The 19681-nt window shown below is 30.9% G+C and overlaps 2 protein-coding genes across 4 annotated transcripts; one reads left to right on the forward strand and one right to left on the reverse strand.

Annotated features, from left to right (window-relative positions):
• Positions 1-8269: 8269 nt before the first annotated feature.
• LOC111011908 (FCS-Like Zinc finger 6) lies at positions 8270-9251 on the reverse strand. The gene is made up of 2 exons (XM_022285885.2): positions 8863-9251; positions 8270-8650 (listed from the first exon to the last, which is right to left on the reverse strand). Exons 1-2 carry the CDS (start codon positions 9132-9134, stop codon positions 8479-8481), a joined length of 444 nt encoding a protein of 147 aa, XP_022141577.1. The 5' UTR covers positions 9135-9251; the 3' UTR covers positions 8270-8478.
• A 3179-nt stretch (positions 9252-12430) lies between these two features.
• LOC111011952 (vacuolar protein sorting-associated protein 9A) lies at positions 12431-18598 on the forward strand. 3 transcript variants are annotated; one of them, XR_002601471.2, is made up of 6 exons: positions 12431-12672; positions 13816-13963; positions 14419-14589; positions 15458-15637; positions 15940-17048; positions 18233-18598. XR_002601471.2 is itself a non-coding variant. In XM_022285955.2 (5 exons), exons 1-5 carry the CDS (start codon positions 12581-12583, stop codon positions 16777-16779), a joined length of 1431 nt encoding a protein of 476 aa, XP_022141647.1. In that variant the 5' UTR covers positions 12431-12580; the 3' UTR covers positions 16780-17173. The 3 variants fall into 3 exon arrangements, 1 of the variants encoding a protein (XP_022141647.1); XR_002601472.2 differs by having other exon boundaries at positions 18237-18598; XM_022285955.2 differs by lacking the exon at positions 18233-18598 and having other exon boundaries at positions 15940-17173.
• The last annotated feature ends 1083 nt before the right edge of the window (positions 18599-19681 follow it).

Genomic DNA, 19681 nt, shown 5'->3' on the forward strand with positions numbered 1-19681 from the left:
GTTTAGGGAAATTACTCTTACATATTTTATCCCAAACTTTGGAAAATTATATGCTAGCTCTCCTATCCAATTGCGTTAAAAATGCTAGAAAAGAGTCCCTTCGTTTGGTACGTAATTTAATAGATAAAATACTTAGAAAAATTATACAGCGAATGACATATCAAGAAAATGAGTTAGTTAGAGGGAAAAATATAGGCGACAGTAGACCCCTTAGAATAATTTACTTGGAGTGATTATATACCGTAGGTGATGCTTAGGAGAACGACATTTTGTATTTTGTAGTAACTTTATGGGAGAGGTCCATGCCTTCTGAACACGGTTTCGGACTTTTTTTTTTAATTGCGATTAACATTCTATAGAGCTTAAATCATCAACAATTTTTTAAATAATAATATGTTTATCCACTAAACTATAGTTGAATTGGATATTCTAAATAATTCATATTATAATTAAAAAGAAATCTACCAATATTTTCCAAATATTTGAGGTAGAACATATTTCTATCATCATTGAAAGTACTTCCAAACACACACTTTTGTTTCAAAAACCATGATGGGAAGAGTAAAGATGAATGAGTTAAAATGTGATCTTTATATATAGACCTAAACATAGTTAAGTGGTCTCGTCAAACAATACTAGTGTCTCCTCGTTGAGCACGTCTTTAAATTTATTATTTAATTTTAACCTTCACTCATAAAAAGGATATAATAAAAAAAGGTTAAAATTTGAGAGATTAAATTAAAATTTTTTAATAAGAGAGTAAATTGGAAAAATATATATAATATATTTTTAACCTAAATTAAATAAATGTAGGTGAAAATTGAGAAGGGTGTGTGTGAGAAGTGGGGAATCGGTGAAATGGAGGGAGGGGGAGACTATTCGAAGAAGGGAAGGGCCAAGGCTATCAACCATGAGAAGTGAAAAAATAATATCCAAAAATATTTGGAGTCTCCTAAATTTGGACGTAAAATGTGAGGGTTTCTTTTTTTATTCAACAACGTGTAGGGACGAATATTCAAAACTCTGATATTTTAGTCGAGAATATATATATGAACTAGTTAAACTATACTTTGATTGACAAATATAAGACTTATAATTCAAAACTCCGACCTTTCCATCGATGATATATTTAAATATTTATTTTCTTAAAAAAATCACTTCACAAAAGTTAGATGGGAAATTTATTGGTTTTTTTCATCTATGTGGTTAGTTTATTGAACTAATTTTGGGGAAGTATTAAATTCACAATTTATTCAAGTTTAAAGTTAAACATTATTGCGCACTTAATATCAATACTTACAAAACCTATAACAATCGTCCCAACAATCTTTAGTCTCTTTTTTTGGGTTGAATTACATTTTAGTCTTGTAATATTATTTTCAATTTAACATCTATGATTTTTTTTTAATTATCATCTTAATATTCTAAATAAAGTTCACCAAACATCTGAATTATTGGTGATAAGTAACATAAATCTAACCTGACAAGCTATTATAGTCACATTCCAAAATAGTAATAATAGTAACTAATAGTCATTGTCAACTAATCATAGCTTTAATCCCTTTCACTACATCATAATACTTACTTTGTCACATCTATAAATAATAAAAATAAAGTAGAATAAACTTTAAATAAAGAATGAAAAACAATTATGATGTTTAAAATTACAAGACCCAATTCATCAAATTGACATCAAGATTAAAGGATACGCACACTAAAAGTTTTTTTAACTTATGTTTTTTATTGGTTAGTTGTTGGTTCTTTTATTTATTTATTTATTTAATATATATATATTATAATCTTTTTGGTATTGTGTCATTTATATTGTTTTTAGTACTTAAAGTGACCAACTTGGACAACTAGCTTCTATTTTATAAGTACATTGGCCTAAATATAACATAATCATAGCCACACAATGATCAACAATATTAATAAAATATGGAGTAGATTTCACCAAAAAAAACAAAATTAATAATAATTTTTTTAAGGGGTATCCCAAAGTGTTTTGTAAAGTACCATTGTAGATTCTTGAAGTTATTGTTTTTGTGCATATATACTTCCCCAGTACACATGGGTTGTGACATGACATTAATTGTTATATATATAATATTTTTTGAATATAGCATAATAATTGTAAGATCAATATTCAATTTTTCAATTCGATAACAGTGTTACTAATATTATTAAATATTTTATTTTCATCCCTAGTAATAAACAAATAACTGGACTTTTTTTTTACTCTTTTTTTTTTTGAGATATATATAAGCATGTTGGTTTAATTTGACTCTATTTTTATCTAAAACATATAGTAAACCAATCATTATATAAATTTTATTAAAAAGTTTTAATCGAAAAGTCCATCTAAACCGAACTCTATTGAATTTTAATTTTAATTTTATGTTTTAGAAAAATAAACCAGCATACTTTGCTCTAACCAAATCAAATTAATTGATCTAATTTTCATTATTTTTCAAAAATATTAACTGATATAGATATTTTACTAATATTTCTATGAAATTGAGGCTTTGATATATGATCGGTATTTTAATCCTTGTCTACAATAACGTGCCATAGGGGATGAAAATGGAAAAAAGGAGTGTCTTGTTCACTTGGTTTTAGATCTCTATTTTTGTTGATCTTTTTTAATTTTATTTTGTCAATGTAACATCTTTTAAGGATTCCAACCTGGTACACACGTGTACTTGTCCCCTTTGTCCCCCTTTTGTATAAATTAAGTTGGCCTCTACTAGGCATATGTATGAGTGTTATTTAAAGGTTAATTTATACTTAATTGATTAACATATTAGTTAAGTTGAACCTAAGTCAAGTGGGCAATATTTTAAGATAAATGAATAGGTCAATGTTTTAAAGTACCTTTTATAGATGGTTGAATCTCCCACATTTGAAATTATGAACTAAAAGAAATAATTCGAGTATTAGTAATCTTTGTTATAAGTCATCTCAATCGGAGCTACGTCTAATCTATCCCCGTGCTAGTTTCCTCCTCCTAATGGGTTTCTCAATCTGAATGTCGACGAAGCGTGTACAGATACACATATTGACCTTGATCTAGTGGATCGTTTGAAACTCCTATGGATTCATTACTGCGGCAAAATCTCAAGCCCTCAATTTCATTCTCCCTCCTCAGCGTGTCGAATTGAAGGCGTTAATCGAATGGCTCAAGTTTGCCAAAAATTTCAACTACCCTGATTCACATGTCGAATTGATTGCTTCTCTACAAGTCAGCTTCTTCACAGTGTCACTTCAACGTTGAGAGATGATCTCAATTATCTTCTTGAAATTCGTCATTTGGATCTGGAGTTTGGCTCAATATCTTTTACTCCTATTTCTTGCAATTGTAATCGGTCTGCCCACCTGCTTGCTAAGCTGCTCCCTAACGCCACGTCATCTTGGACCTCAAATTTTTCTATGTGGCTTCAAGTATCACTTAGAGAAATGCCTTTAAATGTAGCACTTGTAGCTTTGTTTTCCATTAATTGAACGTATTTTCTATTTAAATATATATATGTATAAATATATATTTGTTATAAGTCAATTTTTAAATTTTCTATATTTGTAACAGTATGGTTTAAAAAAATAATATAAAATAAATTTGAATTTACTTTAGAAAAAATATTTTTTTCAAATTTTACGTGGTTTTAAAAATTTTAAGTGCTTAATTTAAAAGTTTTGTCATTAAAATTCATTCCTTAATCACTTTAAATCCTCTTTTAAACAAGCACGAATAACCTTACTTTTTATTATTTTATTGGTCAAAATATTTTTATTTCTAAAGCATGGTTGGATAACTATTTTGTTTTTTTTTTTCCAATGTTTAAAAATTAAGCTTACTCACATTAGTTTTCTTTTGTGTCTATTTTTAAAATAATTTTCAAAAGTTAAGCCAAAGCTTAAAAAACTCAAAAGAAAAATTTTTCAAAAAACTTCTTCTATATTTAAATTTGACTAAAAATTTAAATATTTAAAAAAATATGTAAAACGTTCAAATAACTTTTAAGCATATACAAAATTTAAAAGAAAATTGCTATAACCCTAAATTATTGGGATATTATTTATTTTTTATTTTATATTAAGATTCAGTCAATTAGTGCTTACATAGGGACGACTTATATCATCAATCTTTCTAGTTAGTACTTTTCTTAGCTTTATAATTTTTTTAATAATTGGTTGGTTTTCACATCATTGTATTTAAATAATGACGTGAAGGGAAACGTATACATAATTCTATTTATATGATTTTTATTTTTTTGTTGTTTTTCATATGTATTATTAAATTAACTCGGTTTCTAGTTATCTTACTCAATTCTATAAGAAATAACATCCATTCAATTTATGTAACTCTTGTTTTTGTGCAACGAAAATTGTTTACATCTACTGCTTCATGCTCAAATTTTATAATGACATACACATGTGATATGCTTAAACTAGGCAGGTGATAACAATAATAATTTTGAAAATATTGAGACTAAATCTAAAGTAAAGTTGAGACCACATAACTTATAAATGTAATTTAACCAGACATTACAAGTAGAAATAGAAGAGTGTAACGAATAAGTAATAACGATGGAGTTCATTTGTCAAGGTGAGCATAGCTCGACGGTAATTGACATATATCCACAATTAAAAGGTTGTGAGTTCGATCCCCCTTCCGACATTATATAAAAAAAAACGATGGAGTTCATTCGTCTTGTATAAACAAAATTAGGATTTAAAAATTTTCCAAATAATTTAATCTAAAATGTTGTTTTTGATAAATAAAGATAATGTCAATAATAAGCTCTAACTAAATCTTGATCTTAACCGATTTAGAAAACATAATTTTCTACTTTTCAAAGCTCTCAGCTAGTACAAGTGATTATGTTCCTTTCTTTTTCAATACGTTACGTTTAGCTAGAGTCATATTTCATATTTTCTTTCTTTAGTATTTGCAGACAAATCACATCTAGACACTTTCCGACCTCACTTATAATAGGTTAGCTCGGTTTTGATATTGACTTCACAAATCTTAACAAATAGCAATTGTTTCCAAAATTTCAACAAAATAAAACTAAAACATAAAAGTTTGCTCATCACCAAAAAAAAATTATTACTCGCATGCATAAGATATTTATGTATTGGGTCCCGATCAAAAAAGAAAGGAAAAAAAAAGGTAAAGGAGAACAGAAAAAAAAAGTAAGGGAGGTGGGTCCCGTGAAACCGAATAATAATTTGCCACCTGCTCTCTTTGTTACGTCACGTGGGTCCGACGTGGCTTAATTTGTGGGGACCAACAGATTTTATATTTGGCTTTTTAATTCTGTGTGTGTAAGCCATATATTATATTCGCAATTTCCCACAGCATAAAATCATTTAAAGTAACAATAGATTTCCCCCCTCTTTTTCCCCACTATTTTTGATGATACACAACTTACACTTTCCATTTCAATTTCTCTCTCTCTCTCCGTTGGCAAGGCACACGCGCATTTAATTATTTTTTAGTTTCTTTTTTCATGTTATTTTAGTTATTATTATTATGTTAATTCAATCACTCATATTTTAATATTTTTTAATTTAGTACTTTAGTATAAATATATATTAAAATTAGTTGATAGTAAATTTAAACAACATAACATTTAATGAATTGGCAAATATTTAGAAGAAGAAAAATGTCATATTAAAATTTCTAATTCCTTCTCTAAATTCCTAAAAAGGTTTATAGAAATTTCAAGTTTTCTTATACCGATGGTTTTTTTTTTATTTTTATTGTTAAGTTTTAACCAATTTACTAAGTATTATGCTATATACGTTTATCATAGACCAATTTTAATATTCACCATCTGGGACCAAATTAAAAAATATTAAAACATAAGAAGCTAAATTGAAAATTTCTCGTTGGTGAATATCAACATTAGCTGATAATAAACTTACATGATATAAATTTGTAAAACTAAGTCAAAATAATACATTAAGTTTTCAAATTTATTCTCCAAAATTTTAGATACTTTTATTAGAGATTTTGATTTTTCTTATCTTAGGTGGACGACTTAATTCCTTGTCTAAATTTATGCCAACTCACTCGATATTTTACAAAGACTAAATATTGAGTGAAAATATCATCGTAACTTACATGTATTTAAAGAGATAAGAACTGGAGCATAAGAGTTTGTATTCACAGAGGATCTTGAGGAAGCTGTTTATGGGTATCAATAAGCTTTGATACCATATACAAAGTATTATTAGTGAAAATAACATACTGACTTACACGTATTTAAGAGTCACAACCATCAATAGAACTTAACTAATACTGTAATAATATTTATATAAATAATAAATAATTAATATCATATCAATAGGATGACAATAGTTTTTCATAGACATCAAAAATTAAAATATATATTCAAAATAAATTCAACTCAAAATGTCTCATAAAGCTATGAATAAAGCCATTAAAATTTTATTTTTAAAAATATCTCCCCATCAACTAGTTGAGACTCATGGTCCTATTTTTGGTCCAATCACCAAGGACAAGATATGAATTATGAGCGCCTCTGTATATGATGATGACATTTTGCATATTTTTTTTAGAAACAAAATAATGCAGAGTGACAGAATAAAATATTAAATGAAAAGGTTGAAACTTGAACGAATCAATTCGACCTTTCTTATGATACCCCAAATAAACTTCAATTTTTTTTTTTTTTTTTTAACTTTTCATAATGGTAATGCCAATACTTCAACAAATCAGATTCAAAGCTCACGTTGTTGAGTGGAGAAAGAATGAGAATCCCTTTCCACTCCAATTTTATACTCTAAATTTTTCATTTTCACTGGACAATTGTTTTTATTACGAGAAAAATTATCGTGATAGGTTCACTTAAAATGAGGTCAAAGAAATGTGAGTTGAATTGTTTGGGTCAAATCGATAAGGCTATCAAACGCAATTAAATTTTCTCTATAAATAAGAGGAGCATGTGCTACATATTATACATAATTCTACTTTTGCTACTCTCAATTTAATCGTGCCATTGTTCGTTGGAATCTATAAGTTTTAATTAGGATTTCAAAGAAAAAAATTGTAAAATAAAATAAATAGTATATTCAATTATGAACTTGGAAAGGTAAGAATTAAATTAATATTAGATGTACTTACGATTGAATATACTAGATACTCAATTTTTTAAAATAAGGTCAATCTAAATTGACCAGATTTTAAACCCCTGTTGAAAAGTTCAATATCTTAAAACTCCAATACATAAATGGCTTTCCAATATTTTAAAATTCTGAAATTGTGTAAATATAACTGTCTAGACTCTAGATACTGTATGGTAGAGAGGAGTGGGCATAGGTAACCGTGTTCATTTTATCATAATAATCAATACTCATTAATTTTGATTAAAAAATTAATTAATTTTGATTGACAACTAAAACAAAAATTTAAATAATTAAAAAATAACTTCAACCTAGCTCAATCGAATAAAATTACTATTGGAATATTCACTAGAGAAGATAAATAATTGTTTTATTGAAATATGAATAGTTGAATTGGTCTCTTAAGTATATTCTAATAATGCTGTAATTGAAGGAGTAGAAAGATGATAATATCATCTTCCACTACTTAAATCTTTAATGTTTAGTTATTTTTCATTGCTATTTTAAAAAATAATTCATAAATCTATAAATTATAAGTGGAGTGAGAGATTTGAGCCATGACACAAAAATATTAACTCTTCCAAATAATAACTTCAATTTCAATTTGATTCCAACCCATTGTCTTCAATTAGTTCAATTATGTAAAAATTTTAAACAAAAATTAACACCTCATCTTCACCATTTTCAAAAACCAAACTATTCATTTTTCTATTTTTAAAAATCAAATTTATATACATTATTTCCACCTGTGTTTTTTTTCTTTTTGTTATTTACTTTCTGATGACTTTTTAAGATATAAGCCAAAATTTAGAATTAAAGAAGTAGTTTTGTTTTTAATATAAAACAAAAAATTATCAAATGAAATATTTTTTTTTGTACAAATAGAGTAAAAGTATAAAAATTTGAATATAGGAAGAAATAATAAATACCATTTACCTCTCAACTATGATCGCGTTAGCATCAAATAAGTCTGTAATTCATTTGATTTGACTTTTAATCAACTGAGCTGATTTGTTTTGTACAACCACTTCAATTATTGCGAAAACTGATTGTAGTGTCCGTTTCTTATTTTTCTTAAACCAATAAACACGATTTTGACTAAAAATTAGACCGAATCAACTTATTTACACATAAAACATATATTTCCATCAAAGAGAAATATTAACATAAATGTTACAGCAGCTCCAAAATTTTTGCCCAGTTAAGTTTGCATAAACATCTATATATATATATTATAAATATACATATATAATATTGTATTTATACGCGTTGATAGAAAGCTGGCACGTGCGTGGCGGCTGCCTTTACATCTACAGTTATCTGCGGCGGCTACACGGCGGCGACAGTCTCGCCATTAATCGCAGAGACTTTTGCTACGGTGGAGGTAGCTGATGCGACCGCTGCGGCTCCATTCTTCGGCGCCATCAAACGCTTCTCCTTCGCCTCATCCTGATTCATCTGCTGCTGCCTGCACTCTGCACTACAGAACGCGCTTTCTCCCCTGTCCACATCAATCACCAAAATTATAAAAAAAAAACCGCATCAATTTCTCCGCACAATTCCTACAAATTATATCAATTCGAACGATTTAGGGTGAATTTGTATCACTTCAGAGAACGTGAACAGTTTAATTTCAAGTACTTTTCATAAATTTTAATAATAGGTACTCATTTGAAAAGTGGTTTCGAATCCCTACTCGCGATTGTTACTCACTTGTACATATATATGTCTCGGCCGGGGATGAGGCGGCGGTGGCAGAGACAGCAAGCTCGGAGGAACTGAGGCGACCGCGGAAACTCATCGGAATGCCTCCGATTATTTCTCGGCGAGAGCATGGCCAAAAGCCGTGGATCGAAGGCGGAGTTAGGGTTTTCCGGTGGCGGATCTTCTCCGGGAGCGCCGCCGCCGCCGCCGACGTCGAAGATGATCTCCTTGAGGCTGGAGGTCCGGTTGATTGAAGGGCGGAGCCTCTTCCCCAGCGACATGGTTGTGTGGGAATGTTAGAGAGAGGAAATCGGCGAAGGAGAGAGAAAGGGAAAGGGAATTGGAAATCGGAGAAGGAGGAGAAAGTGGATAAAAAGAGAACCAGCGAGTGAGGAGTGAATCTGGACCGTACGCTGTGGCTGATAGTGACGACCAGTTTATATATTTGAGAAATACACGTCAGCTGCTTCATTATTTTCTTCCTTTCACATTTTTATATTTGCCCCCTTTTTTAATTATTCGCAGACTTTATTCAATTATTCATCTCTACATCTGTTGTATTGAAAAAAGATACGAAATATTATTGTTATCCATAATGGTTTGATATTAAAAAAATAACAATTAAGTTTTTCTTTAAAATATTATACAATAAATATGGAGGTGTATATTTGAATTTACGAATCAACTTAAGTATGGAATATGAAATAGATTTTCAACATCAAAAGTTGAACAAGTGACTAAATCATTATAAAATAAAAATCTCAGTCTACTATAGTTTGGAATATTCAAGTTTATCTTAAATTTTAAATATTTTGATGTTTCTCCATAAATTTTGCATAAAAATTCATTAAAAATATTATTGTTGTTTACTTTTACTCTCGTAATTGTGAAACAAACATTTGACTGATCATGATATTTGATGTATATGTGAACAAATATTAGAAGGCATACATAGTATATCATATTTTAGATTTTGAAATAAACTAATATATATTGAGATTATGAACCTGGATTAACAATAATGATTGAAACAAAATTTCATACAAATATGGACTAAAGAGTAATGTTTAAAATTCAATAAAACAAACTGTCAAGAAAAAAAAAATCAATAAAACAAGCATAAAAATGTAGGGAGGATGTAATATTTACGCAAAAATAAATAAGCATCAAAATACTACAAGTGGCAAAAGATTTAAAAATGTATTTTTTTAATAGTTATTCTGGGCCCACTTGTTTGTTGATCTGGTCATCCGTCCAAGAGCATGGAGAGAGAACATTGGATGCTTATATGCGCTTTCCGGTCTGCAAACGCCAGCGGTCACTTTTGATGAACCTTATTGGGCCACGTGGATGTCATGTACATGTCAACACCACGATATGCAAAAAATGCGGCTATTTTTCCTGAAATAACATATAATTGAGTGCTTTTTTTAAAAGTAGCGCATTTCTCTAAACTAGAAATATAGCATAAACAACCATTTCCCTCCCATACCCTCGTTTAGTCTTTTGCGATTAAATTTTCTTAAATAAAAAGTTTCCACCATTCTTTGATAAGTCTCGTTTGATAATTTTTCTGTTTTCTATTTTCCGTTTTTCATTCTTTTTAGAAATTGACATGTTTATTAATTCATCCCATTTTTCGTTTCTTTAATTTGAGAAATGTTTTTAAAAAAGAAGTCAAATTTTCATGTTTTTCCCTTTTTTTTTAATGTTCGAGCCAGTTTTATTAAAAATGCATCTTTCGTGAAAAAATGTTCATCTCCGGTTGTTGGCCAATTGGTTTAAATGCACATTTGCAATCTCTTCAACGTCATCGGCCAAGATTGAAATCTCATATAATGTAAATTTGCTTATAGGTTTCCTTTTTCTCTCATCTTTTATATTTTCTCAAATAAAACAAAATTATTTTCTAGTTTTTAAATTAAAAAAAGTTTAAAATTTTATCCTTTATTTAAAGGTGTTATATTTTTTTAAATAAAAAATAGTTTAAAAACTTTTCCTTTATTTAAAGCTAATATGTTATCTTAAAAAAAATATTTTTTCTATTTTTTAAATTAAAAATAGTTTAAAAATTTGTTCTGTAGGTAAAGCTAATAATTTAGTTTTTTTATAAAATAAAATTATATTGTAAATTATATTATTTTTTTTAATAAATTATAAGGATATGTTATATCTTTTTATAACATATCCACTAGATTTATTTTAATTAAAATTAAAAATGAGTTAACGTATACATTTTCAATCAATGGTTTATGGGGTTGAATTCAACCTCACAAGTTATTATACTAAATAAATAAAAAATAAAAATAGGAAACAGAAAATTGTTATCAAACATATTTTTGTTTCTATTTTTTTTTTAAGAAACAATAAACATAAATGATTATCAAATGTATTCCTGGTTCCAATTCTAAAAATATTAGAATCAGGAAGCATGAAACGAGAAATGGGAAATAAGAAACAATAACGTTACCAAACTGAGTCCTTATCTTTCGATTTTATGCTACACTCCATGTTATTGCAATATTGCTTGTAAATCAAATTACAATCTTGGTCGCTGTATTTCGATAAGTCATTACAAATTTTAATTAGTCTTCGTCCTTGAACTTTTGGTTTTGGCTTTAATATTTATTGTCATTAATATCGTTAAATAATGGTTGAGTGAACGTAGAAATGATAATTTGGTATGATATGACATTAGGAAGTAGATCAAGTGAGTAAACACAACAGGGAGAGCGGGACGAAAAATTGGAAGAGTAGGCATGGTCTCATGTCATGTTGTGCTAAATATTTCACTATAGGTTAGTTCAATTGTTATGTCACATTTAAGCAATGGTATTTATGACAAAAACGTGTTAAGAATAAAATACAAAAATTTAAGCTTTGTTTGATAACCATTTCATTTTGATTTTCTATTCTTAAAAATTAAGTTTACGAACATTACTCTAAGTCCATTCTTTATTTTGTTATCTAAGTTTTTATAAATATTTTCAAAATCTAGGTCAAATTTTGAAAACAAAAAGAAGTAATTTTCAAAATACTTAATTTTGTTTTCTGTGAAACTTAATTGAAAAATGTTTGCAATAATGGTGAAAATCTTAATAATAAGATGGTAGCAAACAAACATAATTTTCAAAAACATAAAACTAACAACGGAATGGTTACTAAATGGCTTCTTCTAAATAGCTTCTTAGAAAACTGAAACTTTCTAAAAAGGTAACTGATCAAAAAGACACACTAATCAAAGTTGATATACTAAATATGTAGTTTTCATTTTTTATTTTTGAAAAATACTAAATATGTAGTTTGCCCTAACCTAACACAAGTTCACATGATGTTATGAAAACTTCTGTCAATTTAGTAAAAGGACCAAAATACCCCCAAAAAAAAGTGCTTTCATTGCTGAAGGTGGAACGAAACTTTGTCTGAGCAGATTGCAATATTGCGTTGGGCTCTAAACCCTGGCCCATTTTTACCATTCTCTTGTTATGGGCCGTAATTGGATTGGGCCTGCGAGCCCAGTTAATCATAAAGTGGGGGATCTTAATTTGTTGAAATTTAATTACGATCATGGCGAGGAAGTGCTTTGTTTTCTTCTATCGAAGAATTGCACATCACATTCACTGTCCCTCGTGCTCTCAGAGATTTTCCTCTAGCTGATGCTCAGAGTTCTTCGACCAAAAGTGAAGGATCGAGGATTTGCTTGAGAATTTCAGACGCCCGGTGGGGAATGGAGAACGCCGACGTTTTTTTGGGTCTGCACGACTTTCTCGAGCGCATGCGTCAACCATCAGCTTCAGATTTCGTCAAATCCATTAAAAGGTAAATTTGTTTTCCATTCGAATGATATGTGCAAAATATAGAATTTTTATTTACTTCAATTAGTGTATTGTGTTCGTTCCTTCAATTATTATCTGATTTGTTTACACGTTAATTACAATGCTTGCTCATTGTTCTTTTTCTAACTCTTCTGTCTTGACCTCGAACTGATTGCTATTGACAATGGCTGATTGTTTGAAAAAGTATTTGCTACTTTGAAGTTCATTTACTTTTGGAGAAAATTTTCGTGGTCATCAATGGAAGAAGTTAAGTTGGGCCTGTGAAGTAGTATAGTTTATTCAAGCTGAAACTCAGTGCCTAATGTGATTTTATGGTTGATGTTGTTACCGTTAGATTGGAGATTAGTAACAATTACTCTATTGATTAGGTTGTCGCTGGAGATGCACTTCATCATTTCGGCCTTCGGTTTTAGATTTCTAGTTGGCACCCACTTTTAGTATTTGAAGATTCAAATTCTTGTCCACCAGAACTTAAACCAGTTGAATCATTTTTTTCGAGAAGGAGAAAAGCACTCTTATAAATGGTCTCACAGACTGCATTCTCTAGCTGGAATAGCAGTTATGGGTCTCTGAAGTAAAAAGATTTATAGCTAGTTCCTAGTGGCACAGTTTAGTAATTATGTTATATGCAAGCTTCTTATCTAAAAAAATTATGTTATCTGCAAGATGAATCCAATTCTTATACAAGAGTAGCTTCATGAGGTCGGCATAATGGTAAAGCCATTGGATACCTGTTGGTCATTAATTGAAATACCTTTGATACCACATACTTGTGATAGTAAAATACCTTATGTGACTACCTAATGCTCTGGAGTTGAGGTGGTTTCAAATTTAAACTTGACATACACTGGGAGGACTGAAGATTTTGAGGCCCGACGCATAGAGTATATACATGCATAGATGTGTATGTGTGAGTATGTTTCAGTTTGTCAATTTTCAGATTGAAATTGTTACTTTATAATAAAAGAGTTTGGCAGTGATTACTCACGTTGATTATGTTCTCTCTGGAGAAGGAGATAAATCTTTCTCCTGCATATATTTTGCTTGATTATAGGATGTCGAATGTTGATTTTCAACTAAACTATAAAACTGCATAAAGTTTAGACTGAACATTATGTACTGGCAGCTTTATTGTGTCATTTTCGAACAATGCTCCTGATCCTGAGAGGGACAGTGCTTCAGTACAAGAATTCTTTGCTAAAATGGAGGGAGCTTTCAGAGCTCATCCACTTTGGTCCGGTTGCTCAGAGGAAGAGCTCGAAAGTGCTGGTGAGGTAAGTTTACTACTTTTGAGCATGTGTAAATCTTTATAATTAATGATGATTTGTTTTTCATCTCAATAACGAGGAGAATGAGGTGAATGATTAATTTTTTTAGGGTAAAAGGTCTGGACAAAAAGACTATAGTTTTAAAACATCTTTATGTATAATCCATTTGCTATAGTTAAACATGATGGTAAAACAAGCCTACCTGATTAAACGAATAACGCATATTGTGTTCCTGTCCTGTCCTTGTATATTTAACAAATTAAAAAAATAAATGTTATAGAAAAGACCAAGATATTTTATCTTGGAGCATATATTTGGAAAACTCTGCAAGTAGTCTTCCCAAATGAACATATTATGTATTCATCATAACATATCTTTGCATCCAAATTTGTTGCTTAAATGATATTTATTATTTCTAATATTAATTCTCTTTCTCATGCACCCCCTTCTTTTTTATACAGGGACTGGAGAAGTATGTCATGACAAAGTTATTTACTCGTGTATATGCTTCGCTTCGAGATGATGTAAAAATTGACGAACAACTTTCTGATAAAATTGCATTGATTCAACAGTTTGCTAGGCCAGAAAATTTGGATATCAAACCGAATTTCCAAAATGAAACGTCATGGTTGGTGAGTAAAGGTCAAAGTCAAGTGATCTCCATATAATTTGTACTGCAATCATTTTCTCTCTCTTATAGTTTAGATCCTCATGATTGTTTGTTTGGGCATAAATCATACTTCAAAGTTATTTGATATTGTACATTTTGCGAGCATTTTTAAGAACCATATTTATTAGTTTAAATTGGGAATTATCTTCTCTCCATTATCTTCTCATCTATGAAACATTTACATGATAGATCTTTTCTATTTAAAGATACAAATATACAATAAAAATGTCTACAAAAAAACTTTCTATAGGCTTGTTGTTTTCTCGTCTTGAGATGACAAAAGTGTAGCTGGAATTTCTGGAGAACAAATTTCAAATTTTTTTGATCAGCTGATTCCTATTCATAATGGAAAGTAAATAAGACAAACATTAAAATGTTGTGGATATTTACTTCTAATGATTATGAAATCCCATTGGGTTCTGTAATGCATGACGGGTCTGATTTAAACTTTTCTCATGAATTCCACCCCCCCCCCCCCCCCCCCCCCCCCCCTCCCCCCCGGGTTCTAGACAATTCTCGAGTTAAGTTTTTGGTTTTCCATGAAAAAGGTGGGAGAAAGTCAGGGAAACATGAAACCTTTGGTGGTGCGTTCTTGCTATGGAGATTTGAACAAAGTTTCTTCAACTTAGGCCAGTTCTTATTCTCCTATCTGACAACATTGTTTCTTTACTTCAAAGTTTGTTTCTCAAGTCTTCTATTTTATAACCGAAACTTTCATTTTTTTGAACAAGGTCATGACTCGCATTTTAGTATGAGGAATTTTCAACCATCTGAATCTTTGTTAATAATTAATACAAGTCTCACATGCATGTTTACATTTTTATTTGCAGCTTGCTCAGAAAGAACTCCTGAAGATTAACATGTACAAAGCTCCAAGGGACAAACTTGTGTGTCTCCTCAATTGTTGTAAGGTCATCAGTAACTTACTAATTAATGCTTCCGTTGCTTCAAATGAGAATCCTCCCGGGGCTGATGAATTCCTTCCTGTCCTTATTTATGTTATCATAAAGGTGATGTATAATATGGTTACTTTAAATTAGTTTTTTCGTATTCAATAATGTGATTACTTATGAAGCAATGTTTGTGCTAGAGCATATATTCTTACATGTCAGCATTTGAGCATATGATTTCTCCTCATATAATGCCACTGAAAATCTCTAATAATCTCTAATTGAAATTCAACTGAAAAGTTGGCGGTAAAAACAGCACAAAATTCTCTGTCATATTTTATTATATAGTCATTTTGGTATAAAATGTGGGAATTTATCACACCATTCTCATAAATGTGTTTTTCATGCACGATCTCTTGTAGGCAAACCCTCCACAACTGCACTCAAATTTATTGTATATACAACGATACAGGGGACAAAATCGATTAACTGGAGAAGCAGCATATTTTTTCACAAACGTACTTTCTGCTGAGTCCTTTATCTCAAACATTGATGCAAAAGCCCTCTCAATGGATGAAATTGAGTTTGAAAATAAGATGGAATCTGCTCGAGCACTTCTATCTGGTCTCTCTACTGATGCTGAAGCTATCTCTAATAAAAGTAACTTGGATGAAGGGGTTGTCCGCAATTCAGGACTTGTAAAATCCAGTTCTCAAGCTTCAAATGTTGGTACTGAACCTGCAGTTATACCCAAATCCGCAGAAGCAAAGCCCAGAACTGAGGCATCATGTGCCAAAGATCAGTCGACAGTAATGGAAGAACCATCGCTCTCAGATTTGGAGAATAAGGGTGCAGCCATTCTTTTAAACGATCACACAGGGAGGCAAGCCTTCAGAGATTATCCATATTTATTTGCCCAAGTTGGGGATCTTACATTCAATGACGTAGATGAGCTGCTCAGTCAATACAAACAACTAGTTTTCAAGTACATTTCTCTTTCCAAAGGATTGAGTCTGACGACTTCATCCGTTTCTGTGTCACATTCTGAAATGCAATCCCATCATCGTCCTGAATCTTTCAAAGAACCTGAAGGTATTAGAGATGTGACGTCAAATGAGGAGTCAGCTGGAGAGACACATAAGAGAATTGATGGCCCAGATGGAATCTCACTGTTTGGAGAAGAAAGCGTTGGATCAGGGTTACCACAAGACAAGGTAGTACTACTTCAGCATGAAGGAAACGACAAGATACCCCAATCCTAGCACCTTCAAAAAGCTTTCGGGACCGGTCAAATGTTTTCGGTCCAGTTATCTTGCTTTGCTTTCTCAATCTTTTGTTCATCAGGAATTGGCAACAAGCAATTGTCACGTGTAGGATCGGATCGCAGGTTGATAGCCATCACAAGGAGGATCAATAATGGAAATTTAGCTTGATTTTGGATCTGGCAATGGACAGGAAATCAAAAATTCCCCACGAAGACGAGCTAATGACTGCCGGACTATCAAAGTTTCATCCTGGCTTGCTTCCACAAGTATGTTTCTGTTTTTTTCCTCCACTTGTATCATTGTAGCAATTTCATTCAGGATCACATTGATAAGTTTACAATTTGAAAAGATTTAAATTTATATAAATATATGTTGATAATTTACATTCTTATTGGACATTTTTGGACATAAAGCTAGACTAATCTCAGATTCTCATGCGTGGATTTAACTTTTATTCAATAATAAGGGAATTGTCAGCTAGAACTAGAAGACAAAGACAGAGCATGAGTATAATGGTTAATCTCTGGGCAGTGGGATTATAGAAATCGCGTTTGGTGATAAGTTAGGCGTGGAAAAAATGCTATTAGATTAGTTGCCTGCAAAATTATTATAAATAGATAGTGGTTTCCAAGTCGGAGCCTTTCTTCCCTTTGATTGTGACCTCTGCTTTATATTCAAACTCGGTATGATGGAAAGGTCAAAATCTAAAACTCACACCTAAAACGTTCATAATCTGATGTGTGCGTTTAATTACATTTAATTATTTTATTTTATTTATGTATGGCAGTAAAATATTATTTCTGCAACATTGATGTGATTAAATTAATCCGTGTGTACATGTCAAACTACCCAGAGTTTGTTTGATAATAGCCATTTATGGCATGCTTGGTTTTATTTTTTTAAATCCGTGTGTACCACCTGACCCAACTCATTTGGTTGCCTAAGTAATTCGTAGAATATTAAATTTTAGGTAGGTGACCACCATGGTTTGAACTCATTCCTTCTAAGCTCTTTACTATTTACTTGGGGTCTGATGGACTACTAGATCAAACCAGGATGGTTTTATGGCATGCTTAGTTTCTGGGATGGTTTTGAATAGTCTAGAATTAAGAAATCGAGCTTACTTTGACCTATAGGTTTTATTTATCTTAAATGACAAGTTTGCTAATTCCAAGTTCTACATAAATCCATGCAACGACTACACACACCCACTTTTATAGATCACAACCATGAAATATAGACCATATGATTTAAAAAAATTTGATAACTTAATTCTTCCATTGTATCCATACAGAATCTATATAAATCTAGGTTCCATATCGTGGGTCAAACATGCTCTTAAGTTTTTTATTTCCAAAAAGAGGCCTGTTTATTAGCACAATTTCTGTGTTTTATAGCCAACATTTCGAACTGCTGCCCATTTGATATGAGATGAGATTTTGTTAATAAGGTAGGAGGACGAGAGAATTAAGAGAAAAAAATTGGCGATACATAAGCAATTATGAAGTAAGTGAAGAAAAAGCATGGAGGACCAAACAAAAACAAAAGCAGCCAACTCTGTCTTAATGCTTTACAACTATTACCACTGCCCTTAACACATGCATATTAGGGAAACATGTCCATTATTTTTCTGAAACTTTATTGCATTTCAAAATCTTTGTTGGGACCAAAAGCACTAATAATGCAAATGCAAATGCAAATGCAAAAAAAAAAAGGCTGCTTGCTTTGCTTTGCTTGATTGGGAAATCTTCATTTACATGTGCCTTGCTATTTTCTGTTGCCTTTTTCAAATAATAAGCCTTTTTTATTTGCTTCTCATCCTCTTCTGCTTTGGCGTTTTCTGCTAAATTTTCTGCTCTACTGATCCCCATGAGATATTCTCCTCTGTTTTCTTTTTCTTTTCGGGAAAATTGCATACTGGTTAACTCCTAGACACTGCTGTTATCTGTAATGTAAGATTTACTGTTTTTTTTTTTTTTTTAATATACTGAATTACTGCTGGTGACTTATTCTATGTATATCATGTGTATCAATCTCATTGAAACTAATTTTGATACTTTTATACTAATTGACACAAGTGTTTGAAAACCCCATTTTTTAAACCACATAATGGTGTCATTTGAAACTATGACTATTTATTTTTTTTCTTTTATTAGACCGAGTTTATAATTTGTTTTATATAAATATGAAATGAGAACCACCCATTAATCGAATATGATAAATTCAGATTGAAGTTGGATTCACATGTGCGCCAACTAATTAACTATGCAAATTGGTCAAAAATAAAATAATTGATATCAATGATTCAAGAATTAACTATTTTGATGTTGATATCCTCGAAAAAGTGATTGGTACGTACTTTTACAATAATGTCTAAAGTAATATATTTTACAAGTTTATAATAATGTCTTGAGATTGAAATGAAAATTAAATGTAGTTTGAAGCATAAAGGAAAAATGATGGGTTGTTCCAAGATGTGCGGCCAAATGGTCAAACAAAAAAATAATAAATAAAGAGTTAATAATGAAAAAGTTCTTATAAATAAATAATTATATACCCAAAAAAAAAGAGAAAAGAAGTTAAAATGCTTGTAATGGAGTTTGGGATACCGCGACTTTAGCGTGCCTCCCACGTGCTCACATGCTTCCGTTGTCGCCATTGCCTATCGCACGTGACCTGCATATGCTCTACCTCTGACGTGGCATTGACCCTGCCGTCAATCAGTGGTTGATAGGATCCGGCCACGTGTTTGGAGGTTGCATACGTGGCTGGCCGATATTGTTCTGACAAATCTTGATTGTGGGACGGTGATTCGAATCGGACGGCTGTTGTGGGAAGTTCGTCGATGTTCGGTACGTTGTAGGACGGGGGGCCACTTCTGACAATCCGGCCTCGAAGC

This window comes from Momordica charantia, assembly GCF_013281855.1.
Source record: "Momordica charantia cultivar OHB3-1 chromosome 4 unlocalized genomic scaffold, Mcharantia_2.0 BLBB01000004.1, whole genome shotgun sequence".
NCBI classification, from domain to species: domain Eukaryota; kingdom Viridiplantae; phylum Streptophyta; class Magnoliopsida; order Cucurbitales; family Cucurbitaceae; genus Momordica; species Momordica charantia.

Bases quoted from the DNA above. Each gene is read 5' to 3' on its own strand.
- LOC111011908 (XM_022285885.2), bottom strand. From the start codon at position 9,134: ATGTCGCTGGGGAAGAGGCTCCGCCCTTCAATCAACCGGACCTCCAGC. The intron at 8,651-8,862 runs GTGAGTAACAAT...TGATGTGGACAG, and splicing joins CGAGACATATATATGTACAA to GGGAGAAAGCGCGTTCTGTA.
- LOC111011952 (XM_022285955.2), top strand. From the start codon at position 12,581: ATGGAGAACGCCGACGTTTTTTTGGGTCTGCACGACTTTCTCGAGCGC. The intron at 13,964-14,418 runs GTAAGTTTACTA...TTTTTTATACAG, and splicing joins AGCTCGAAAGTGCTGGTGAG to GGACTGGAGAAGTATGTCAT. The intron at 14,590-15,457 runs GTGAGTAAAGGT...TTTTATTTGCAG, and splicing joins AAAATGAAACGTCATGGTTG to CTTGCTCAGAAAGAACTCCT.